Genomic DNA, 26,882 nt, shown 5'->3' with positions numbered 1-26,882 from the left:
AAAAGGAGTGAATGAATGAATAAAAAAGAATAATTGAGTAATATAAAATCCACATTATAGTAAGTATTTCTCGAGATAGGTATATCACCATCTATTTTTGTTTCCGTTTAGCTTCTCAACACATTTAAAGTTAGCCAAACCTTATGGCTCTTCTGGAGGGGGTGAGGGCTGTCTTCGGAAAACTCAGCCTCTTCCTGATATACTTCTCTTGCCCTCCTCCCGTCCCCCGCTTTCTCGATTCTCACACTATTTCACAAGCAGAGTGGGATAGCTGCTCAGCCAGGCTTTCCCTTGGTTTGATCACGCTAACGGGCAACCCTCTGGCCTTCATGTCTGCAGTTGCCCCTTCCACTGTCTGATACAGTTGGATCCCATCATCACAAAACACCTGCAGTTTAGCAGGGTACGGGGTTTGGAATCTAATCTTTCATTGCTTTAATATTCGCTTTACTTCAGAGTATTCTTTACATCTCTGTAGGACTGCCGGGGGGTAATCTTGATTGAAATATATTAACACCATCCAAAAACACCCTCTTCTTACCCCAGGCCCTTCGTAGAATCTCTGCCTTGGTATGGTATTGAAGGAATCTAATTACTATTGAGCATGGCTTATCTTCTCTGTCTCCAGTAGGCTTCGGGACAAGAGCACGATGCACTCTCTCAATTTCCAGCTCCATAGTCGAGGGAAGCTCCAGCGCATCCTGCAGCAACTTTCGTACAAACTCCGTCACAGACAAACCCTCTGCTCCTTCGGGAACATTGTATATCCTGATATTTTTCCACCGTGATCTTCCCACTAGGTCAATCAGTTTACTTTCTTGTTGACTTAATATTTTTATTGTCTTACTTAGTATCTGTTCCACATTTTGCACGTGATCTTCCACCTCAATTCGTGTCTCTGCCACCACTATTTTTTGATTGACATCGGAAAGCTCTGACTTGATATCGTTCAGTTGCTGTTTTATATCTTTTTGGAACTCCCGTATCTCTTCCAGAATTTTTATCATATTTGCCACTTCGCCTGAACGAGGCCCATCGTCAGCCTCGCTACCACGCTTCAGGTAGGAGAGCCGCTCACTGCACCCCTCTCGTCCACAGGCTCCGCAGTGATGCTTTTTTATTTCCATTCTTTTTCCCCATTCTTGCCCCCCTTATCAATTCAGATATTTTCTAAAGATCTTGTATGTGATGGATTACCGGGGCAAGATTTGCGTTTTTTTCAGAGGAGCTATTGACTTAAGCTGCCATTCTGGACGATGACATCACCGGAACCTCTTTTCAGTTATTTTCTGAGGAGATGAGAAAAGTGTTTGAACGCTCCAAACATGGGAGAGAGGCGGCCCGTGAAATGCTGCGCATGCACCATGGGTGCAGATCCGTGTCAGATTATGCCATAGAGTTCCAGACCGGAGCCACTTCCAGCGGCTGGAACTTGGAGGCACAGTATGACACCTTCCTGAACGATCACTCCAAAGACATCAAAGATGTCACCCAGGACCTTCCTGCCACCTTTGAAGCCCTGGTGGATTTGGCCATCCGTATTGAGGTTTGCCTTCAGCAGTGCCACAGAGAGAGGGGTTCCAGAAAGCATCTGGGGGCACTGGGTGATTTACAACTCCTCACAGTCTATATTGCCCTGCCATTTGCCCCCATCTACATTTCCCGTTCCAGAGCCTGAGGCTGTGCATGTTGACCGTACCCGCCTGATGTCGACTGAAAGACAAAGGAGAATCAGCACCCACTCCTGTCTGTACTGTGACCAATCAGGCCACTTCATCTCCACCTGCCCAGTAAAAGCCAGCATTCACCAGTAGGACGAAGCGTACTGGTGAGCATGACCCTTGTCCGGCCCTCCTCAACTCCACTCACTCTCATACCTGCTTCTCTGGAGTGGGGCATCCAACGGTGAGCAGTCTCTGTCTTGGTCGATTCTGGTGTGGAGGGGTGTTTTATCGACTCTGACTTGGCCCCCCCCTGTGAGCGTTACCCACATTTGCTCTCTAGTCACCAATGATGGCCAACTCCTTGAATGGTCAGAGATTTGCTAACATCACCCATGTCACGACCCCAGTGAGTCTCAGTTTATCTGGCAACCATCGAGAGCAGTTGTGGTGAACTACATATACCTGTCTGGACACGCCCCCTGCTGACTGCTCCTGTGGCTCCTCCCACAGACCCCTGCTGACTGCTCCTGTGGCTCCTCCCACAGACCCTGCTGACTGCTCCTGTGGCTCCTCCCACAGACCCCTGTATAAAGGTGATGGAGGTCTGAGCCCGGCCTCTCTGTCTCCAGGATGTAGTATGGTGGTCAACCACTGCTTGTTCCTTCTTCCAGTCAATAAAAGCTGATATCTCGCCTTTACGTCTCAGAGAGAGTTATTGATGGTGCATCAGCAGTAAAACCTTTGTTATTGACTCTCCTCAAGCTCCCATTGTCCTGGGCCATTTCTGGTTAGTTAGACACAACCCACACATTGACTGGCTCAGTCGCAAGATTGTAGACTGGAGCCCATTCTGTCACTCCCACTGCCTCCACCATGCTCAGATCCCCTTGTCTCCAAGCCCAGATCCCCCCCCCCGAGGAATTTCCAAACCTTAGTGCCATCCCTGCTGAATACATGGACCTCAAGGCTGAGTTCAGCAAGTCCCAGGCCACTTCCCTGACACCTCATTGTCCATATGATTGCACCATTGACATCTTGTCTGGCACATCTCCCCCAAGGGGCCGCCTGTATTTCCTTGTCCATACCTGAAACAGCAGCCATGAATAAGTGCATTTAAGAGTCTCTGGCTGCAGACATCATCCGTCCGCCTTTTACCCCTGCTGGTGCCTGTATTTTTCTTTGTTGTGTTATGTGTACTGAATGAGCCAGATGGAAATGGGGTCCAGAGCTAACCCCACCCCACCCCCCCCCGGGAACTATGCTGCTAATGAGAGAGAGAGAGACGGATGATTTATGTATTATGGCTTCTTCACTGATGGAAAGGTAAACAATCTTTTGCAGCAAGGACACTTCTTTGCTCGTTAACATTCTTGCTGAGACAGCAGGGAGTGGACTAGTTTGATAGACATGGACATATATAGTTAATGGATAGCTGATACCCCGTCAGTGGGGATAAAAGACGGGTCTGGGGAGACACCCTCAGACACACCAGTGGACACTGAAAGAGTGTTGTGCACCCACAGGAAGGTGGGGGCCTGGAGGATCGGTTCAGGAGAATCGGTCTGGAGCACGGTGGATGAAGGCAGACCGGTGGGGACTTGTGTGTGTGCCCGCCCTTGCCTGGGTGACGAGTCCATCACTGAAGAACGGTCTAGCCTGGAATGGAAGGGTCATAACCGGTGACCCCAATGGTACAACGGAACAAGAAGACGACAGAAGGTTTGCCTGCTGCAGCTGCTCATTTCTTGCTCGCTCTCTCTCTCTCTCTCTCTCTCTCTCTCGCTCTCTCCAACATTGCAATACAACAACAACTACCTCAACACGAACTGAACTGAACTCTATATTCTCATATGACAATTCATTTACCCCTAGACTTTGATAGAGCTTGTTTTTTTTACTGTTGATTCTTATTCCTACACTTCTGTTTTTATTATTGCTAACCTGTTTTATATGTATATGTGCATTTTTGATATTGTATTGCTTAGTTTACTAATAAACACCTTTAGTTACAGTACCCCACCAGATTCCAACGTATCCTTCCATTTCTGCTGGTCTGTTAACCCAGTTATGAGGTACGTAACAGTTGAAATGAAGGACAGCTCCTTATGTCCATGAATTGATTACCAGGGACCGTTAAGGACTGTTATCCTCTTTCACTCATGATCTCGGTATTTGAACTACTGCAAGGAGCCTCAGTTTTCACCAAGCTTGATCTCCGTAATGCCTACCATCTTGTCCACATCCACACCACCTCGGGCCATTATGAGTATCTGGTCACGCTATTCGGTCGCACCAATGCCCCCACCATCTTCCAAGCCCTGGTAAATGACGTTCTCAGGGACACGCTGAACCAATTTGTTTTTGTTTATCTCGATGACATTTTGATTTTTTTCTAAGTCCCTTGCTGAACATGCAGGTCATGTCTGCAGAATTCTCCAGCACCTTCTGGAGAACCAGCTATTTGTGAAGGCGGAAAAATGTGAGTTTCATTGCAATACTTCCTGGAGTATGTAATTTCAAGCGGTTCCATTCAGATGGACCAACAGAAGGTCAAGGTGGTGGTCGAATGGCCCAACCTTTGACTCGTCGGGAGTTACAACGCTTCTTGGGCTTTGCTAACTTCTATTGCCGCTTCATCAGAAACTACAGTACACTGGCCGCACCACTCACTGCTCTCACCTCATCGGCTGTCAGATTCTCCTGGTCTCCTGCTGCTGAAAAAGCATTCTCTGACCTGAAGGAACGTTTCACCTCTGCCCCCATCCTGATTCAACCCAACACCGACCGGCAGTTCATTGTGGAGCTGGATGTGTCTGACATTGGCGTAGGAGCTATTCTGTCAGCCAATGATGAGAAGGTACACACTGCGCCTTCTTCTCTCACCGCCTCACTCCCATGGAGTGGAATTACGATGTCGGAAACCGGGGGCTGCTGGCTGTGAAGCTGGCTCCGGAGGAGTGGAGGCATTGGCTGGAGGGAGCAAAGCTGTCATTCTTAGTCTGGACTGATCACAAGAGTCTGGAAAATATCCGTGCTGCCAAGCGTTTCAACTCCCGTCAAGCTTGTTGGTCCCTGTTTTTCTCAAGATTCAATTTTACTCTGTCCTTCCACCCCTGTTCCAAAAATGGAAAACCTGATGCCCTCTCCTAAAGTTTTTCCTCCTCTGAGACCCCTGAGGTCCCTGATGTCATCCTCCCACTGTCTCGTGGGTGCAGCATAAATGGGACATTGGATCCATTGTGCAAGCTGCTCAACACAGTGAGGCAGGCCCTTGTCAATGCCCCACTAACCATGTTTACGTTCCCAGCTCTGTCCGCTCACGGGTATTGCAGTGGGGTCATTCTTCCCGGTTATCCTGTCACCCTGGAACCAAGCGTACTCAGGCCTTCATCAGTCGGTGGTTCTGGTGGCCCTCCATGGGAGATGACATCTGCAACTTTGTCTCAGCCTGCACGGTCTGTGCTCAAGGCAAGAGCTCTAACCGGTCACCTGCTGGTCCGTTACAACCCCTGTCTATCCCCAGGAGACCCTGGACCCACTGGCCCTGGATTTTGTCACCGGTCTTCCCCCATCAGATGGTAACACTACCATTCTCACAGTAGTTGATAATTTCTCCAAGTCTGTACACTTTATTCCTTTACCTAAACTCCCCTCTGCCGAAGGAACAGCCAAATTACTAGTACTGCATGGTTTTTAAATCACATGGTGTACCTGTAGATGTTGTGTCAGACAGGGGCTCTCAATTCACACCCAACTTCTGGAGGGCATTCTGTAATCTTCTGGGTGCCTCCGTTGGGCCAACCAACAGCTGGTGACTGTATTGCGGTGTTTGGTCTCCCAGAACCCCTCTTCATGGAATCGGCAGCTACCTTGGGCCAAGTACGCCATAAACTCTCATCCATCCTCATCCACTGGTCTGTCCCCTTTCCTGACCCCCTTCGAGTGCTGCCTGTGCTACCAACCTCCACTATTGCCTGCAAAGGAGGAGGAGGTTGGCGTTCCATCTGCCAAGGCATTCATCCGTCGTTGTCAGCGGACGTGGAGGCACACTCGCTTCGCCCTTTTCTGTGCCTCTGTTAGGATGAAGCATCAAGCTGACTGCCATCACTCCAAGGCCTCACATTACCGTCAGGGACTTTCAACCCGAGACCTGCCCCTCAAGGTGAATTCCTGCAAGCTTGCCCCTCGCCTCATTGGCCCCTTTCCCATTGCTAAAGTCATCAGCTCTGCTGCCGTCCGTCTCAAGCTCCCCTCTGCTCTCCACAGTATTCATCCTACCTTCCATGTGTCCCACATCAAGCCTTTCCTGAACCCTGTGTCCTGTCCCCAAAGCCCCCCTCTCCCATGAAGTGCCAGATTAACCTAGTAGCAAAAGTAGCATATGCAATGGGCTCTGCATGTTCGAGGGCCCCACACTAAATGCTTGCCAGCTCCAGTCTGGTGAAATCGGCATCTCACTGTATTCTCACGACGTTCTGGCAACGCTGTTGTTTTCATGTCGGGGGAGCTGCATGCAGCATGATAGATAGATAGATACTTTATTCATCCCCATGGGGAAATTCAACTTTTTTTCCAATGTCCCATACACTTGTTGTAGCAAAACTAATCACATACAATACTTAACTCAGTAAAAAAATATGATATGCATCTAAATCACTATCTCAAAAAGCATTAATAATAGCTTTTAAAAAGTTCTTAAGTCTGGCGGTTGAATTGTAAAGCCTAATGGCATTGGGGAGAATTGACACACATGGTGTGTGTGCAGGCGTGTGTTGGCTCCTTGCTGTGTTGTGGTGACCTTTGTGCTATCTCCCACCTCCCCAGCCGCTGCAGCGTGTGCTGTTACGCCGCTGGAGGGTGTGCTGCCACGGAGAGCCTGTGACAAGGGATGTGCCACTCAACAGTTTTATGTGACCCTGTTCATGATTCCTCATTGTATTCCTGATTTTAGGTAGTCCGAACCAGCTCAGGAACGTACAAGATCGGATTAGACTGTGAGTTTCAACTTGTATTTCCCAATGAAATGAGTTTCAATAAGCAACTAAACAGATCATTTTCAGAACACTATTCCTAGTTGGTTGTTGAGTGCATGTGATCCACACGTGTTCATAGCCACAACAGTCACATAAATTTGTTATTGTTCACTAGTCTTTGTTGATACCGCTACTTAGCTTTTGTAACGTAAAGTATTTGGTTTTAAATGCATATTTCATTAATTCTTTTTCCATTGCAGATAGCAATGAGCAATAGAAACAGAGATATTGGACATTATTATGCTTCTGGAAGTGCAACACGTACAGCGAAGGAAGAAAAAGAAAGAAGAGACCAACCTGTGATATCAAAAACACGTAAGTTGACAGAATATTTTAAAAATGAACTAAGGAGCCCCATGGGTCAAAACAGATTGAACAATCTCATTCTAATGAGCATTGAACATGAACTTCTGCATGAAATAGACATTTCCAGTGTCATCAATAAATTTGCTCATGCTAAATCTAGAAAAATTAACTTTTAAATTGTCGTTTTGTTTCTTTTGACATTTGAAATTGATACCTACATGTAAGTAATACTATTACTGAAGTGTCAGACATTTGTCGTATTATCTGGCTGTATAGCAAATGAAAAAATTGAATTACGTTACTATGCAAGTAAATAATTTGTGTTGTAATACTTAAGTGCATTTTTAAAATTTAGGGCGCCTTTATAACACATGCTACAGGCCCCACACTAGCTTAATCTAGCCCTGCTCCCATGGTTCATTGATGGGTCAAAGGCCTTCACGGTTCGTTGACTGCTGGACGTTTGTCGCTGGAGCCATGACCTCCAGTACCTTCTGGATTGGGAGATCTACGGTCCTAAGGAAAGCTGCTGAGTCCCTGCCCTTTACATCCTGGACCTCTCTCTCAACAGGGACTTTCATTGCCAGCACCCAGCTCTACCTGCCACGATGCCAAGAGGTGTCCGTGGGGTGTGGGGGGTTTACTGTCAGTACCTCTAGTTAAACTCTTTCTGTGTGTTTTTCCCCTAGCTGTCAGTCTGTGGTTTTGTACTGCCAGGTGCTCCTGTCTCCACTCCGGCCTCTGTATTACTGAGTACTCGTCTCTCACCTGTTTCTCATTATTACCTGTATTGCTGCCACCTGTGTCTCATTGTGCTCCACCTATCATCTGCCTCTCTGTTTATTGCTCAGTGTATTTCAGTCCTGTGTTTTCACCTATTTGTGGCCACATTGTGCCAGTGAATTTTCCTGAGCCTTTCCGGCATTTGTATCTGTACCCTGTCTGGCTGAATATTGACTCTGCCTGTTTCTTGATTCTGGTTTTTGGATTTCTCTGGATTTTTTGATCTCTTCCTGAACTTTGATGCTGACTTTGTTGCTCCCCTAGATTTGCTACTCAGTAAATATCACAGTGTGCACAGTACTTGGTCTGCAATTGGGTCCCTGCTTCAGTGTCCTGACAATTTGTGGAAGACGTAGGTGAGATCTAATTTGGAGTATTGTGCAGTGTTGGTCACCTAACTACAGGAAAGAAGTAAATAAAGTTGAAAGAGTACAGAGAAAACTAGCAAGGATGTCACCAGGTCTGGAGGACCTGAGTTATAAGGAAAGTCTGAATAGTTTTTTGGGACTTTATTCCTTGGAATGTAAAAGATTGAGAGGAAAGTTGATAGAGGTTTTTATAAAAAATTTAAAAAAAATTATGAAGTGGTATAGATAATGCACATGCAAGCAGGCACTGAGGTTAGATGGGATTGCAACCAGAGGTCATGGATTAAGGGTGAAAAGTTTAATGGGAACATGAGTGGAAAGTTCAACAGATTTGTGAGTTTGGAATGAGCTGCCACCACAAGTGGTGCATGCAAGCTTGATTTCAACATTTATGGCAAGTTTGGATAGGTACATGAACGGTTCTGGTCTAGGTCGATGAGTGTAAGCAGCTGAATGGCCTAGATGGGATAAAGGGGTTGACAAGGTTTGTTGTCAGTAGTGGGGCAACCTCAAGCTGTGGAATATAGTTGGAGGGAAGTGTATTCTTTCAGAGGGTGGTGAATCTCTGGCATGCTCTATTCTACAGGGTAGTGGAAATTAGAATCATTAGATTCTTGGCCTCAACTCCACTCCCTGTCAGTTCCTTGGTAATCTTGTAGAACATTGAACAGTGCAGCTCAGGAGCAGGCCCTTTGGCCCACATGTTGTACCAAACCAATTAACCTATAGTTAGTTACACCCGGTATGGTCTCACCAATGCCCTGTAAAATTGTAAGTAATGCTTCCTGATATCTAAGCTCGAATAAAGACCTATGGACTGAACGACTTACTGTGTATGTCTGCTGTTAACTTTTGTGACTTATGCACAAGAAGACTTGGAACTCTCTGTACTCTTTATTTACATTTTTCCTTTATTCAGATAATGATTAGGCTGGAGATTCATCTTAATGAAGTACATGACCTCCCACTTTTCCACAATAGACTCTGCCAATTTTGTTATCCACTGACTCAATCCAGTTATATCGTGTTGCAGGATCCAAATGTTCTCCTATCCTCCACCGGTTTTCTCCTTGTTGGCAATCAGTCTATCTCTGCCACTGATACCAAAGTTGAAAAAGAAGGGTTGGGTAAGATAGTGTATACTGTCAGAACTGCGAAACAGTAGAATCGAGTACGTGTTCAGTAATATAGAAAATAGAGGAAAAATTGAAGAATAAAATGAACATCTCTGATTAGCTATCGGCGGAAAGACGAAGAAAAGCCCCAGTGTCAGTTTAAAAGACAATCTCTGGGTAAGAAGGTAAGATTTCATTTCCAGTTAGGGAAAATACAGAAGCTCTATTTGTTTAAGACGGGGTGGGAGTCAAGTAAGGGTATATTTTTGTGACAAAAGAGCCCAATGTGAAGTTTTAAATGCTTTTTCTACAGATCCTGCCTGACCTGCTGGAGCTTCCAGCTTTTTTTTTTGTTTTAATCTCAGATTTTCAGCAACTGCAGATTTCACTCTTTTCATTATCTCATCAATCTACGTCATTTGAATCATTTAATAATTATTTTGTATTTAGTGGGGCTGTGCTGTAGGCCAAGGGGTGACTGTTTACCCACACTCAGGACTTGAATTTTTTATGAATTGTTGTTCATTAAGTTTTGGGAAGTTGTTAACTGAAAGTACTATATAGCAGCAGATCATCAGGTTCCATAAACCTGCTGTGTCACTCCGTAAAGTTGTGACTGATTTTGTTTAGTTCCCCTCATGATTGTATACACCTCCCATATATTTGTTTCTTGGACTTCTCATCATGTATTGTTTGAATACTGTAAAATGACTGGCTGCTATTTGACATGTTATGTACCCGTGACACATGATAGTGGTACCCTTGTCACGTGACTGGGGTTGAAGCTATACTGGACTTGAGGTAATGGCCTTGTGATGGTGGAGTAATGCCATTTTCCTGCCAGTAGAGGTCATGTGACAGTTTTTTTTCCACAGTGTATAAAAGGAGGACCCCTCCCTGTTAGGAGGGGCAGTTCGTGGCTGGATTTGCTATGCTGAGTTCATGCCACTGTGTGGTCCAATATTATGACACAGTTTAGTTGGAAGATGGAGTTTTATTTAATGCCTAAAGTTTAAAAGATCATTGCCAGCAGTTTCTTTATAATACTGCTAGTTGAGATTCAGTGGACAGTGGAGAGTGAAGATCGGAGTTCGGGAGTTAAAAGATCGAGGAGAATCGATTTCAACCTTGTTTTATCCTCATTCGGAAGGAATTCGTTGACTGTTCTCGTGTTAATCCCTGTGAAATAGCAAAGGATTGGGAACAGTTTTGTAAAGGAAAGGTCAGTGCCTTTAAGCTGTTTCATTTGTCCATCTACATAAATTCTTCGTTGGAAAAGTTTGATTTTGGGAACCGAAACATGACGTGAAAGAGAATTTAAATTGTCTTAAAGTCTCTCTCTTAAATGGACTGTAAGCATTTTGAACTTTTGCAATACTACTTTGAAGAACTGTTTTTGCAACATCGCTTTAAGAACTGTTTAAGCTGCCGCACAGCAGCTGATTTCCGGTTACGTTAGTGATTTGTTTACTTTTGGGGGGGGTTTGTTTTCAGTGTTTAATAAATGTTCTATTTGTTATAAAAACCCCTGCCTAACTCATATTTATTGTTGCTTGAATCCGTAACATAAAAATGGGGTCTGCGTCCGGATTGGATCATTTGAGTTTAACTGCTTGTTAAATTTTGAGTCGGTGTTTTGGAAACGGGGAATACTCGATTCTTTTGTTTGATTGGCTTGTGAGTGGTATTCGGCAACAATGAATATTGATGAGTTTCTGGCTTCGCCAGACACGGAGTTGTTAGAGAAGGCGAAAAAGACTGAGGTGTCTGAGATAGCTAGTAGATTGCAACTTAAAGGTATTTTGAAGACTACATCAAAGGCGTTAATACAGAGAAAAATCGCGTCACACTATGTGGATTCGGGTGATTTTGATGAATCGACTTTAGAGTCGTTTCCAATAAGTAATGTAGAGATGCAGTTGCAAATCGAACAAATGAAGTTGGAACAAAGTAAAGCAGAATTGGAGCGTTGTAGGTTAGAAGCTGATCGGAAAAAAAGGGATTTTGAATATGCTATGACGGAATTAAGGTCTGGGAATCAGTCTTCTGGTTCTAGAAAACTGATTGTTGCTAGTCAAGAAATTAAATTGGTTCCACCATTTAGTGAACCAGAAGTGGAAAGATATTTCCAACATTTTGAAACGATTGCTCAGATTTCAGAGTGGCCGAAAGATAAATGGTCAGTGTTGTTACAGAGTGTAATTAAAGACAAAGCACAACAAGTTTATACAGCTTTAACTGTTGCGCAAGCACTTGATTATGATATTGTGAAAATGCATATTTTAAAATCATACAAATTAGTCCCAGAAGCGTATAGAGAAAGATTCAGAAGTTTGAAGAAGTCTGTGGAAAAAACTTATGTGGAATTTGCCTATGATAAAGCTGTGTGTTTTGAGAGATGGGTTTCTTCTAAAAATGTAAATGAGGACAATGATACATTGAAAGAGCTGATTTTAATGGAGGAATTTAAAAGAAGCATTCCTGTTGAAGTAAGGACCTACTTAAATGAGAGGGATACTGATACATTGCAGGACTCTGCTAGATTAGCTGATGAGTATGTTTTAATCCATAAGAATAAATTTCCTCAGGGCAGAATTTTTAAGAGGAAAAATAACACGGAGACTCAAGGTAAATCAGAAATTAAATCCGAAGTTAATGAGAAAGGTAAGGAGGAAGGAAAACCTGTGAAGGAAAGACAGTTTGGTCTTATTTGTAACTATTGTAGGAAGCCTGGTCATGTAATAGCTAACTGTTTGTTTCAGATTGAAAAAGAAAGAGAAGGAAGCAGTTCCAGATGCTTGTGTGCAACACACTGAAGCACCTGTAGAATTACAGGGTTAGATAAACACAAATGAGTTTTTGTTAGAGTCTGACCAAGTTAGAAAGGGATATGATCATTTTATAACTGAAGGGTTTGTATCCTTGAAAGAAGCATCTACTCTGGTGCCAATAAAAATCCTTAGGGATACTGGAGCTTCTCAATCACTGATGTTAGACAGTGTATTGAAGTTTAATGAAGAGTCTGATACTGGTGAGGTAAATTATATAAGAGGTGTTGGGAGTGATTTTATGCCTGTACATTTGCATAAAGTAATTTAAAGTCAGGGTTAGTTACAGGATTTGTTAAAGTAGGATTACAGCATAGCTTACCCATGAAGGGTATTTCTTTATTGTTAGGTAATGACTTGGCGGGTGGACAAGTTTTTCCTGAAGTGCATTTGACAATGGAGTCAGAGGAACCAGAGATGAATTATAACACAGATTCTTCATGTGTTGTAACTAGAGCTATGGTTAAAAAGATTGATGCGCAGAATGAGGTTGTTACTCAGGACTGTTCAACTCAGGATTTGAGTTTTGAGGATGTGTCAGAGACTTTCTTACCTTCGTTGTTTGAACAAGATTTTTGGAGTAAGTCTGACTGAAGATTTATCTCTGTCTCGGAAGGAGATGATAGCAGAGCAGAATAGAGACCCTGATTATAAAATTAAGGGAACAAGTTCTACTAGATAGTGAAATTGAGAAGGTGCCAGTAGGATATTACTTGGAAAAAGGAGTGCTGATGAGGAAGTGGAGATCACCTACAATTCCTGCAAGTGAGGAATAGAATATTGTTTACCAGGTAGTTGTCCCTAAAGTTTATCGAAATGAGATTTTGACTTTAGCTCATAGTGTGCCTTTAGGTGGACATCAAGGGGTAAGGAAAACTGTGGACAAGATTTTAAAACATTTTTACTGGCCTGGTCTAAGAAAAGATGTGGCGATGTTTTGTAAAACGTGCCATACTTGTCAAATTGTGGGTAAACCAAATCAAGTTACACCAGTAGCTCCATTACAACCTATTCCAGCATTTGGTGAGCCGTTTTCTAAAGTTATTATAGATTGTGTTGGTCCATTACCAAAGACAAAAACTGGTTATCAGTACTTGTTGACTATCATGTGTACTTCGTCTAGGTTTCCAGAGGCAGTACCACTTAGGAATATAAAAGCTAAAACTGTGACAAAGGCTCTTATAAAATTCTTTACTTATTTTGGATTACCTAAGGAAATACAAACTGATCAAGGCAGTAATTTTATATCTGGATTGTTTCAACAGGTAGTTTATAAATTGGGAGCTAAGCAAATCACTTTGTCTGTGTACCATCCAGAATCTCAAGGTGCTCAATTCTCAATTCTACCCTCAAGAATGTGATTAGGACATATTGTGTGGAAAATGAAAGTGATTGGGATGAGGGTATAAACTTTTATTTGCAGTAAGGGAATCGGTACAAGATTCTTTAGGGTTTAGTCCATTTGAACTTGTATTTGGGCATAGAGTTAGAGGACCTTTAGCTTTATTAAAAGAACAGTGGATTAGTAAGGAAATACACACTAATTTGTTGGACTATGTTTTGAAATTTAAGGACAGGTTACATAAAGCTTGTAGCTTAGCCAAGGAAAATTTAAAATTGGCTCAGGAGAAAATGAAAACTTGGTATGATAAAGAAGCTAGGATGAGGATGTTTAAGCCTGGCGATAAGGTGTTGGTTCTTTTCCCAGTGCAAACGAATCCTTTACAAGCTGGATTTCATGGTTCTTATGAAATTGTGTCTAAAATCAATGATGTGGATTACGTAATAAAAACTCCAGATCATAGAAGGTCAACACAACTTTGCCATATAAATATGATAAACCCATATTTTGGGAGACGATCTGATACTGTGACTGTTGTGGTTAATGATAATGAGTTTGATTTAACTAGGAACGTGATAGATGATTCATCTGAATTTCATTCTAAATCCAACATTGTTTCTGTCAGGTTACCAAATTCAACCACTCTGGAAAATATTGATGAGAAACTAGCACATTTGCAGCTAGAGCAGAAACAGCAGATGAAGGAATTAATTTTTAAATATAAGGATTTGTTTCCAGATGTTCCGAGAAAGACGACTATAGCTTCACATGATGTAGATGCTAGTGATGAGGCTGCAGGAGCAGTATTAATGCAAAGGAATGAGGGTGATGAGGTTGATCATCCAGTAGCTTACTTTTCTAAGAGATTTAATAAGCATCAAAGAAACTATTCGACAATAGAGAAGGAATTGTTATCTCTTGTTTTAGCTTTAGAATATTTTGAGGTATATGTTGGTACAACTCAAAAACCACTTATTGTTTACACTGATCATAATCCGTTAGTTTTTCTGAGTAAGATGAAAAACAAAAACAGAAGATTATTAAATTGGAGTTTGATGTTACAAGAGTACAATATTGTGATAACTCGTATTAAAGGTAAAGATAATGTGGTTGCTGATTGTCTATCTCGATGTTGAATGTACAATGTAATTTTTTATTGAGTTTTTTTTACAATTGTAACACTCCTACTGTATTGTGAGTTGTAAGATGTTATATGATGGTATTGTATATTGTGTATGCTATAAAATTTATACATTTGTTTTTCTTGTAAATAATTGTTAAAATTTTTGTTCTTGTCAGACCAAAAATGTTTTTTGGAGGGAGGTGTTACATACCCGTGACACGTGACAGTGGTACCCTTGTCACGTGACTGGGGTTGAAGCTATACTGGACGAGGTAATGGTCTTGTGATGGTGGAGTGATGTCATTTTCCCGCCAGTAGAAGTCATGTGACAGGTTTTTTTTACAGGGTATAAAAGGAGGACCCCTCCCTGTGAGGAGGGGCAGTTCATGGCTGGATTTGCCATGTTGACTTCATGCCACTGCATGACTTTTTTTTGGATATTAAAAGTTTTTTTATTTAATAAAATGCATTACTTTGCCCTGAAATAATTGTCAATGACATCCTTGGCTTGTGAGTCCTTGCCATAATCCTTGACAACAACGCAGCTGCAACCCACAACCTTGCGAGGTTTCCCTCCTCGGTCCATTTTGCACAGGCCTACCCACTCTCCGAGTTTCTTGTTGTCATCAACCTTAATCAGGCTGATCTGATGTTCAGCACAGAGTGCCTCTACCAACTTAACATATTGTGCCTCATCACAGTTGCTTGCCAGGACACACAAGTGTGCTTGCCGTTTATTGAGCACTTTGGCAGCTTCCCGCAGACCACAACACAAGCCATCGTGGATGTATGCCGTTTTCAGCACCTCCTGAAGTGCAGTGTTGACATCCGTGACTCCTCCTGCGGCTATGCCGGAGCCCACAGTACAATGGCGGCAGAGAGCGCCACTGCGTGACTTAATGTTATGACGCAGTTTAGTTGGAAGATGGAGTTTTATTTAATGCCTAAAGTTTAAAAGGTCATTGCCAGCAGTTTCTTTATAACACTGCTAGTTGAGATTCAGTGGAGAGTGAAGATCGGAGTTCGGGAGTTAAAAGCTCGAGGAGAATCGATTTCGACGGTGAAACAGGTTCGACCTTATTTGATCCTTATTCGGAAGGAATTTGTTGACTGTTCTCGTGTTAATCCCTGTGAAATAAAATTCGTAAAATTCTTCGTGGGAAAAGTAGTTTGACTGGGAATCGAAACAACACGACGTGAAAAAGAATTTAAATCATCTTAAAAAGTCTCTCCCTTAAATGGACTGTAAGCATTTTGAACCTTTGCAATACTACTTTGAAGAACCGTTTTTGCAACATCGCTTTAAGAACTGTTTAAGCTGCCGCACAGCAGCTGATTTCCGGTTATGTTAGTGATTTGTTTACTTTTGGGGGGTTTGTTTTCAGTGTTTAATAAACATGTTATTTGTTATTAAAAACCCCTGCCTAACTCATATATTTATTGTTGCTTGAATCCGTAACAGATATACCAAGGACGTGGCCGAGAAGACTAGCGCACCTTCAGGGTTCCGGGATTTTGTGGAGCTGGAGGTGGGTGGACTCAAGGTTGGTGCCCTGCAGGAACCTGATGTGTCCTGGGAGTACACAGAAGGTTGAAAGCAGCTAGCTGGCTGCTGGCTGTGTGCCCAGTGACCCGAGTTCTTTGGGCATAGAGCTCGGAAAAAGCGATGCAACAGACTTTTAACATCGTAAATCAGCGAGTTGTTTGTTATGACTCAGTTCTCGCTGTGAAACATGGGCACCTCTTTTTCCCTTATTAGCACGAGAGTCTGTGGTATGTCGAATTACTGGGTGAACAAGAATTCTTTGGGGTACTGCAAGTCTGTGTCTTTATTGATGCTTTGCTGCACGCTTGAGCGCTCGGTGAGGGGTGCTGAAGCATTTTTTTGCTGTTGGGGGAATAGTTGCTTTGCATGGGAGGGGGGAGCTGGGGGGGTTGGGGTTCTGACATTTAACTGTCATTCATTCTTTGGGGCACCCCTCTGTTTTTGTGGATGGTTGTGAAGAAAAATAATTTCAGGATGTATACTGACATTTCTCTGACATAAAATAGACCTTTGAAATAATGTATTAACAATGGTAAATTTTGTGGATAATGCAACTTAAAACATTTTTGTTGGTACTTTTTGTTGAAGATTAGGAAAAATTTGAAGGCAATTGTGTATAAATTGGAGCCCTACTTTCATGAGAAAAATGGAAGAGGCAGGTAAGCATTTTTTGTATTTCAAGTTAAATATCCTCCACTTTCAGTACATGAATTCAGTATTAGACCATAAGACTAAATGATATAAGGGCAGAATTAGGCCATTTGGCTCATCGAGTCTGCTTTCCCATTTCATCATAGCTGATCTATTTTCCCTCTCAGACCCAATCTCCTGCCTTTTTCCTGTCTCCCTTCATGACCTGAAGAATCTATCAACCTCCTCCTTGATTTAACCAATTAGTTAGCCTCCACAGCCAACCTATGGTAACGAATTTCATAGATTCACCACCCTGGCTCAAGAAATTCCTCTTCATTTCCATTCTAAAATGATGCTACTCTATTCTGAAGCTATATTCTCTATACTTAGACTCCACACCTTAGGAAACGTTCTCTCCAAAACAACTCTATCCAGGCCTTTCAACATTCAGTAGGTTTCAATGAGATCTCCCCTCGTACTTCTGAATTCCAGTTGAGCATAGGCCCAGAGCCATCAAACACTTCTCATATATCAAGTCTTTCAATCCCAGAATTATTTTCGTGAACCTCATTTTGACACTCCAATGTCAGCATATCCTTTCTGAGAGAAGGAGCTGAAAACTGCTCACAATACTCCAAGTGAAGCCTCAGCAATGCTTTATAAAGTCTCAACATTACATCCTTACTTTTATTTTCTAGTCTTCTTGAAATGAACGCATTTCATTTTTTCACCAGAGACTCAACCCGCAAATTAATTTTTAGGGAATGGTGCATAAGAATTCCAAAGTCCCTTCACACTTCAGAATTTTGAATTTTCTCTCCATTTAGAAAACAGTCTACCCTTTTATTTCTTCTACCAAAGTGCATGCCCATGCATTTCCCAACACTGTATTGCTTCTGCCACTCCTGTGCCCATTCTCCTAATCTATCTAAGTCCTTCTGTAGCCTCTCCACTTCCTCAGAATAACCTGCCCTTCACCTATTATCCCTCTTTGTGTCCCAATCATGTGCCTCCAAGTACCTGAAATCACATTCTTTACAATCAGCTCCAACATCTTCCCAACCACTGAGGTTAGACTATCTGGCCTATTATTTCCTTTCTTCTGCCTCTCTCCCTTTTTGAAGAGTGGAGTAATCAAAATACCATCAGACATAGGAGCAGAGTTAGTTCCTGGCCTTCTCCTCGTAACCTTTGACACCACGTCCAATCAAGAACCTATCAATCTCTGCCTTAAATATACCCAATGACTTGACCTCCACAGCTGCATGTGGCAACAAATTCCACAAATTCTCCACCCTTTGGCTCAAGAGATTTCTCCACATCTGTTTTGAAAGGGGGCCCCTCTATCCTGAGGTTGTGCTCTCTTGTCCTAGACTCGCTCACCATGGGAAACATCCTTCCCACATCTACTCCATATAGGCTTTTCAACATTCGAAAGGTTTCAATGAGATTCCCCCCCCCCCCCCCCCCCCGCATCCTTCTGAATTCCAGTGAGTACAGACTCAGAGCCATCAAACGTTCCTTGTATGATAACCCTTTCATTCCGGGAATCATCCTTGTGAACCTCCTTGGACCTTCTCCAATGCCAACTCATCTTTTCTAAGATGAGAGGGCCAAAACTATTCGCAATACTCAAGGTGAGGCCTCACCAGTGCCTTAAAGCCTCAGCATCAGATCCTTGTTCTTGTATTCTAGACCTCTTGTACTGAATGCTAACATGGCATTTGCCTTCCTCACCACCGACTCAATCTGCAAGTTAACTTTCAGGGTATTCTATACAAGGGCTCCCAAGTCTCTTTGTATCTCAGATTTTTAGATGTTCTCACCATTTAGAAAATAGTCTGCACATTTATTTCTACTACCAAAGTATCTTCTATCTGCATCTCAGATTCCTGGGTTTTCTCCCTATTTAGAAAATAGTCCATACATTTATTTCTACCACCAGAGTGCATGACAATGCATTTTCTAATGTTGTATTTCATTTGCTACTTTCTTGCCCATTCTCTTAATCTAAGTCCTTCCTCATATTTGTACTTTTCCATTCCTTCACAACCAAGCCAGATTCAATTGATTCTTGAAAGATCATTACCAATGCCTCCGGAATCCCTTCAGCCACCTCTTTCAGGTGTTCACCATCTGATCCAGGTAATATATCTACCTTCAGACCATTCAGTTCCTCAGGAACCATCTCCCTTATAATGACAACTTGATACTCTTCTCCCCCCTGCCCTCTGACACTCGAATTTCTGACATACTGCTAGTGTATTCCAAAATTTTTACAGTTTGCCATTTCCTTGTCCCTCATTACTACCTGTACCACATTATTTTCCAGCAGTCCAATATCTACTTTCACCTCCCTTTTACACTTTATGTATTTGGAGAAACTTTTGGTATCCTTCTTCATAGTATCGGTTTGTATTCCATCTATACCTTAATGATGTTTTTAGTTGCCCTCTGTTGGTATTTAAAAGCTTACCTATTCTTAAACTTTCCACTATTTTTGCACTATTATAAGCCCTCTCTTTGGGTCTTATGTTGACTTTGATTAATTTTGTTAGCTACACCTGTGTCAACCTGCCTTTAGAATACTTCTTCCTCTTTGGGATGTATATATTCTGTGCCTTCCAAGTTGTTTCCAGAAATTGCAGCATTCTGCTCTGCCATCATTCCTGCCAATATCCTTTACCAATCAATTTTGTCCAACCCCTCACTTTTGCATCTGTAATACCTTTTGCTCCATTGCAATACTGATTCATCTGTCTTTAGCTTCTATTTCTCGAATTGCAGGGTGAATTCTATCACATTATGATCACTGGACCCTAAGGGTCTCTTTACCTTGAGCTTTCTAACCAATCCCAGTTCATTGCACAACACCCAATCCAGAATAATTGATTCCCTAGTGGGCTCAACCACAAGCTGCTCTAAAAAGCCATCTTATTGGCATTCTAGAAAATCCCCTCTTGGGATCCAGCGCAAACCTGATTTTTCCCAATCTACCTGCATGTTGAAACCCCCTATGACTATTGTAACATTGCCCTTTTGACATGCACTTTCTATCTCCCTAACCACATCCTTACAACTGTTTGGGGGTCTGTATACAAATCTTATCAGGGTCTTTTTACCATTCTAGTTCCTTGGCTTAACCACAATGATTCAACAGCATCTGACCCTATCTCACATCTTTCTAGTGATTTCATTTAATTTTTTATGATCAGAGCCTTCTGCCTACTTGCCTACCCTTTCTGTACAATGTGTAGCCTTGGAAGTTAATCTACGATTCAGTGATGTTCACAATGTCATATGTGCCAATCTGTAACGGTGTTAAAAGTTCATCTACCTTATTCTGTATACTGCATGTATTCAAATATAACACCTTCAGTCCTGTGTTCACCCTTCTCAGTTTTGTCTACCTTTTACATTGTAGTCAACAGGATGAGTTGCAATTTTGCCCTATCATCAGCCTCTCCTTACTAAGTCTCACTACACATTGCCTCTGTTTGTAAACCAACCACCTCATCCTCAGCATTATGATTCTGGTTCCCATTTGCCTGCCAAAATATTTTAAACCTGCCCAAACAGCTCCAGCAAACCTTCCCCCTACGGTACTGATCCCCTCAGGTTCTCGTGTAACCCATCCCTTTTGTACAGACTGTAGTTTCCCCAGAAGAGATCCCAATGATCCTGAAATCTGAACCCCTTCCCCTGCCCCCTGCACCAATTTTTCAGCCATGCATTCACCTACCAAATCATCCTATTCTTGCCCTCAATGGCACATGGTGTGGGCTTCAATCTGGAGATTAATTCTCTGGAAGTCCTGTTTTTCAACTTTCTAGCTAACTCCCCAAAATCTCTCTTCAGGATCTCCTCATCTTTCCTACCTATTGTCATTGGTGCCAATGGGTATCAAGACTTCTGGCTGCTCATCCTCCTCCTTTAGAATACCATGGACCTGATCCAAGGAAACCCTGACACTGGCATGTGTGAGGCAATATACCACCCGGCATCTCCATCACGTCCATAGAATCTCATCTCTGTTCCTCTGGCTATGGAATCTCCTATCTCCGCTGCAGTCTGCATCACCTCTGTTCTCTTCTGATCTATAGCACCAGACTCAGTGCAAGAAACCTGGTCACTCTGGCTTTCCCCAGGAGTCAGGCCCCCCTTAACAGTATCTAAAGTGGAATACATATTATTGAGGGGAACGGCACTGGCTGTGCATTTCCCCTCCTTCTCCTGGCAGTCACTCATTTACCCATCAACTGTGACCTAGCAGTACCTACTTCCCTGTAGCTCCTTTTTATCAACTCATTCTCTCGTATGTGTTGGAGGTCATCAAGCTGCAGCCCCCGTTCCTTAATACGTTCTCTGAGGAGCTGCAGCTCAGTGCACCTGGTGCAGATCAGGGAGACTGGATGTCTCCCAGAATTTCCACATTTCTCACACAATGCGAAACACTGTCCCTGAAGCCATTCTCACTGCACTACCATGCCCTAATAGAGAAGGACAAAAGAAATCAGAACAAAAAGAGAAACTTACCAGATACTTCATCTTGCCCAAGCCTGATGAGCCAAACCCTCTCCAAACACTGGCTCACTCACAACAATGGCCGCTCCATTTGTGCTCACATTAATTTTATTTGCCCTGTCTTATGAATCCTGCTCAGTGATTGGTCACAATCCAAGACCACATTTGGTGTTTGCTGTAGAGTGAGTTTACTAACACGCAGATTGTTCAGCAACCTACGTGGCAACTTCATATGCTCAAAAACACCCTTGGAGTACTGAGTGTTGGATTCTTATTGTCAAATGTTACCAAGATACAGAGAAAACTTTCTCTGCACAGTGTCACAGAAAAACCCTCCTGAACATTGAGCACATCTACAAATTGTGCAGCTACAAGAACGCAGCATATATCAAAGTTAAAGTTCAAAGTAAATTTACCATCAAAATACATATGTCACCATATACAACCCTGAGATTTTTTCTTGTGGGCATTCACAGTAAATCCAAAGGAACACGATGGAATCAGTGTAAAATTGCAAGCAACAAGACAGGCAAGCAACCAATGTGCAAAAGATGACTATCTGTGCAAATAAAAAAAGAAATAAAAATAAATAAAATAACAATTGAAACCTCACTGGTTTCCTTGGGTGTGTAAGTCTAGGGAACACACACTCCGGTCTCAACAAACCCGTGAGATTGGGATGACTCTCTCATGCCAGACCCTGGTTTGTGGGGATGCTATGTAATTTGCTTCCCTGTCACAACTCAGTGCCAAGAAGTAATAAACAGCACACTGCATATGATTAAAGGAATTATATTTATGAATCTTAACTAAAAGGTTAGTAAAGAAAAGAAAGAAAAAAACGAAAGAGCCCACTCAAATGCACTGCACTTAAACAGTCAAATGTGCACAAATTGGAGCTCGACTCTTCCCAAACTTCATATTCACCTATCCTCAGTCGATCCCGGCACCTGGCTTTATTGAATCACGAGCCCCACCAGGTCGTATCCTACGACCGATTCTCTCCAGTGTCTTCTCTCTTCATTTCCTGCCGAACAAAGGGCCCAGCTCACATTCCAAACCACTTGTTATCTCTGACTATAACCCAAATACTGCTTCTGCAGAAAGACCATTACGTTAGTGGTGAAACCCTCTCCAGGGTGTTACACAAAAATAAGTCCTTGAAAGTGCATAGGTTGTGGGAACAGTTCAGTGATGGGTTGAGTGAAGTTTTTTCTCTGGTTTACTAGCCTGATAGTTGTAGGGTAATACTTGTTCCTGAATCTGGTGTTGTGGGTACTGAGGCTAATCCACCATCCAGGCCATGCTCCCTTGTTGCTGCCATCTGGATGGAGTTTCAGGTGGTTTCGGTCCCACATCAGCAGGTTCAGGAACAATTATTACCCCTTCTTCCTTTTCCAGTACTGATGAGGGGTCTCGTCTTGAAATGGCTGTGGCAATGATTTCCCAAAATTTAAAGCTTACACTTAGTGTTCTGGTGTGGTTTGTTGTGACTGCAGATTTGTATTTTCTAAATTTTATTTAATAGCACAGATGCAAATGTCTCAGGAGGTGGCAAGACAGCTAGATAGTGTTTCCACCTTTACCACCAAACTTTCCCCCTCTGAAGAGTAAAGTCCTATCCCCAAAAAGAACCTTAACATGGTGCCCCTCTGCCCGCACTCCACTGAGTTCTGCACCTATCATGATACCAAGCTCTTTTTCTGTTGCCTCCAAGCCCACTTCTTTGGCAAGAATTCACCACCCTACACAAATGAGCCTTTCTCTCTCCAACATTATCCCTCTTCTTGCTTACCTCTCTTTGGTTCTCCTCCTGCCCTGGATCTTTTCATCTGAAATTGCTGATGACCCATCAACCGACTCGACTTCAACACTCCTCTCTCCTCCTCAAACCTTACCCTTTCTGAATGTACTGCCCTCCACTCTCTCTGCACCAACTTTACCATCAAACCCAAAGACAAAAGGGTGTTGCTGTACTGTAGTGCAATGACCTCTACCTTGCTAAGGCCAGGTGGCAACTGTCAGACACCTCCTCTTACTTACCCCTTGAGAAGGACTGTGCACTCCAGACCATCAGACCACTGTCTCTCGTACCATCACTAACCTCATCAGCTCTGGAGGTTTGCCATCCACTGCCACTAAACTCATAGTTCCCTTATCGTGCACTGCTTGTTTCTACCATTTATTCAAGATCCACAAATCTGACTGTTCAGATAAGCCCATTGTCTCTACCTGTTCCTAACCTACTGAATTTGTGTTTGCATACCTCACCTCCATTCTATTTCCCTTGGTTCAGTCTCTTCCCACCTGCAACCACGATATTTTACATGCTCTCAAGCACTTCAACAACTTTTGATTCCCTGGCCCTGACCACCTCATTTTTCACCATGGATGTCCAGTCTGAACACTTCTATTCACCCACCATAAATGCCTTAAAGCTCTCTACTTCTTTCTCAATAAAAGACGCAACCAAATCTCCTCCACCACCACTCTCCTCCATCAGGGAGAACTGGTCCTCACCCTCAACAATTTCTTTGTCAGCTCCTCCCACTTTCTCTTAACGCAAGGCGTAACCATGGGTATCCACGTGGGCCCCAACTATGTCTGCCTTTTCATTGTATGCATGCAAAAGTCTATTTCCCAGCCTTCCCTGGTAGTACTCCCAACTCTTCCCCTGCTATATTGACAAATGCATTGGTGCTGCTTCATGCGCTCATGCTGAGCTTGTCATTTTCATCAATTTTGCTGCCATCTTCCACCCTGGCCTTAAATTCACTTGGTCCATTTCTGACACCTCTTTCCCCTTCCTCAATCTCATTATCTCCATCTCAAGAAACAAACTATCTCCACCAAGTCAATTGCCAGGATAAGGCTTTCCTTTCCAGGATATCAGAGATGTTCTCCTTTTCAAAGAGCAGGGTTTCCCTTCCTCCACCATTGATGTTGCCCTCGCCTGCACCTCCTCCATTTCCCGAAAACCTGTACTAAACCCTGCTGCTTTAACGGTGATAGTTCCTCTTGTTTTCTCCCACCATTCCATGAGCCTCCACATCCAAGACATTCTCCTCCACAACTTTCACTATCTTCTACAGTGTCCTTCGACCAACTGCATCTCTGTGGCTACTATGATTCCATTGCCCATTTGTTCTTTCCCCACCATTTTCTCTCTGGGTACATACTGTAAGTGACAGGAATACTACACCTACCCATCATCTCTTCCCTCACCTCCATTCACATCCCCAAACAGTCCTTCCAGGTGATGCAATACTTCACCTGCAAATCTGTTGAGTTTGCCTACTGTATCCAGTCCTGCTGCTGCAGCCTCCTCCACAATGGTAAGACCTGATGTAGATTGGGGGACCACTTTGTTCAGCACCTCCACTCCATCTGCAACCATTGGGATTTCCTGGTGGCCAACCATTTTCATTTTTATCCTCATTCACATTCTGATGTATTGGTACATGGCTTCCTCCTACCATGATGAAGCCACCCCCGGTTTGGAGAACTGACATCTCATATTTCTGTCTAGGTAGCCTAAATATCAATATTTCTCCAGCTTCCAGTATTTTTTCTCTCAGCCTCACCACACCTCCCCCCCCCCCCCCACACACACACACCCCTCTTCGACAATTTCCCTGCTCTAGCCTCTTACCTCTTCATCTCACCAGCCTATCATCTCTGTTTGGTGCATCTCTTTCTTCCCTTTCTCTCCTGGCCCACTTTTCTCTCCTATCAGACTCCTCCTTCTCCTTTACATTTCCTAGCCAACTGGCTTCACCTATCACCTTCTAGTTTTTCCTCCTACCCCTCCAAGCACTTTTTCGTTCTGACGTCTTCCAACTTAGTTCTGCTGAAGGGTCTCAGCCTGAAACGTCAACGCTTTATCCCTTTCCATGGATGCTGCCTGACCTGCTGAGTTCCTCCAGCATTTTGTGTGTGCGCTATTCTAGAATATTGTCTGCCTTTCTGGTTGCCATCTATATTGCCTTGGAGGGGGTGCAGATGAGATTCACCAGGATGTTGCATGGGATAGCATGTTTCAGTTATGGGGAGAGAATGGATAGGTTGGGCTTGCTTTGAAGAGGCAGAAGGGTGACCTGTTAGAAGCATACCTACTGGGGCAGATGGTAGGAAATTTTCTCCATGGACAAGAAATGCAAGATCAGAGAGTATAGGTTTTAAGATGAGCAGCCAGAGGTTTAGAGGTCTGAGGAAGATTATACGAGGGGTTATTGATAAGTTCGTGGCCTAAGGTAGAAGGAGTCAATTTTAGAAAACCTAGCACATTTATCTTTCAACATAGTCCCCTCCTACATTTAGACACTTAGTCCAGCAGAAAGATTGAAGTTAATAACTCATCAGGGGTGATTAATAAATTTGTGGCCCAAGGTAGAAGGAGATGTTATTAACTTTAAACTTTCTGCATAATCACCAAAGAGTTGAACTGCATGTGCATGTAACAAGAGCTATATAACTCATCTCCTTCTACCTTGGGCCACAAACTTATGAATCACCCCTGCAGTGAACACTTTCAGGAGGTTCAAGATCTGTATGCTCCATGACCGCTGGATTAAGTGTGTAAATGTAGGAGGGGACTATGTTGAAAAATAAATGTGCTAGGTTTTCTAAAATTGACTCCTTCTACCTCAGGCCATGAACTTATCAATCACCCCTAGTACTTTCGCCCAGCGAATGCACTGACTGGGAGGTGGTGCAAGCAGGTACATCTAAGAAATGTCTGGATGAGTTCTTGTTTCACCAAAGCAATCCAGAGCAATATGGACCAAGTTGCTAAATTGGATTAGTAGGATAGATAAATACAAGAGATTCTGCACATGCCTGAAATCTTGAGCAAAACACATGCACAAAATGTTGGAGGAACTCCTCAGGTCAAGCAAAATCTATGGAGAGGAATTAACAGTTGAATTTTTGGGTCAAAACCCTTTATCAGGATTGACCCATCAGGGTTGATGTGGAGATGGTGGAGGGGAGTGGCTGATGGGCCTGTTACTCTGCCATATGCTTCCTATCTCATTAACTACTGAGCTTTGGTATTCTTGGAGTTCACCTCCATTCTGGGCCACTTTCTTTTCACTGGAACTTGGAAATGATGTGAAGCAACAGTTTTATTTCTATTTGTGTACCATATGTGTTTTGCTAGTATGTGTCCTCAGGTGATTAATAATTAACAATATGCTCTCTTTGCAACTTTCCAGCAAAGCTGTACAATGAACTTGAGGTGGATATTCCACAGTGGATAAATCAATTATCAGAATACATCTTCGAACTGCGATCCATTGCTAATTGCATTGATGAACGTCATGGAACTGCTACCGAGGCAAACATTGCAGGCTCTGTTACAGGAGCTGTGGGAGGAATTCTAAGCATTGTAGGACTAATTACTGCTCCTTTCACATTGGGAGGCTCGTTAGCGCTCACTGGTTTGGGAATGGCAGCTGGTATTGCTGGTGGGATCACCAACATTGCATCCAGTGTTTCTGAAAATGAGTATCAACAGGACAAACAAAAAAGAGTAAATAAAATTATGCAGCAATACCTCAAAAAACAAAAAGCTCTGACAAACAAACTAGAGCTACTCAACCAAGTAATCGAATCT

At 43.0% G+C, this 26,882-nt stretch overlaps 1 protein-coding gene and 2 long non-coding RNA genes across 5 annotated transcripts in view; 2 read left to right on the top strand and 1 right to left on the bottom strand.

Annotated features, from left to right (window-relative positions):
- The window catches only part of LOC140725886 (uncharacterized), a 47,403-nt gene extending 40,415 nt beyond the window's left edge, over window positions 1–6,988 (top strand). The window contains exon 3 of the long non-coding RNA XR_012098502.1: window positions 6,898–6,988. This is a non-coding gene — a long non-coding RNA (uncharacterized lncRNA). The remainder of the gene's footprint in view (window positions 1–6,897) is intronic.
- A 3,199-nt stretch (window positions 6,989–10,187) lies between these two features.
- Window positions 10,188–26,604, top strand: LOC140726146 (uncharacterized). Of its 3 annotated transcripts, none has more exons than XR_012098584.1 (4): window positions 10,188–10,491; window positions 16,025–16,091; window positions 16,697–16,767; window positions 26,482–26,604. It is a non-coding gene; the product is annotated as an uncharacterized lncRNA (long non-coding RNA). The 3 variants fall into 3 exon arrangements; XR_012098585.1 differs by having other exon boundaries at window positions 16,025–16,106; XR_012098586.1 differs by having other exon boundaries at window positions 16,025–16,335.
- Window positions 14,990–15,487, bottom strand: LOC140727145 (small ribosomal subunit protein eS12-like; the record flags this gene model as incomplete). The annotated part of the gene is made up of 1 exon (XM_073044458.1): window positions 14,990–15,487. A coding segment is annotated over one exon (456 nt), but the record flags the coding sequence as incomplete, so codon positions are not given.
- Window positions 26,605–26,882: the final 278 nt, after the last annotated feature.

The sequence above is a fragment of the Hemitrygon akajei genome, chromosome 4, assembly GCF_048418815.1.
Source record: "Hemitrygon akajei chromosome 4, sHemAka1.3, whole genome shotgun sequence".
Lineage (NCBI taxonomy): Eukaryota > Metazoa > Chordata > Chondrichthyes > Myliobatiformes > Dasyatidae > Hemitrygon > Hemitrygon akajei.
This window is presented reverse-complemented; position numbering and strand designations above follow the sequence as displayed.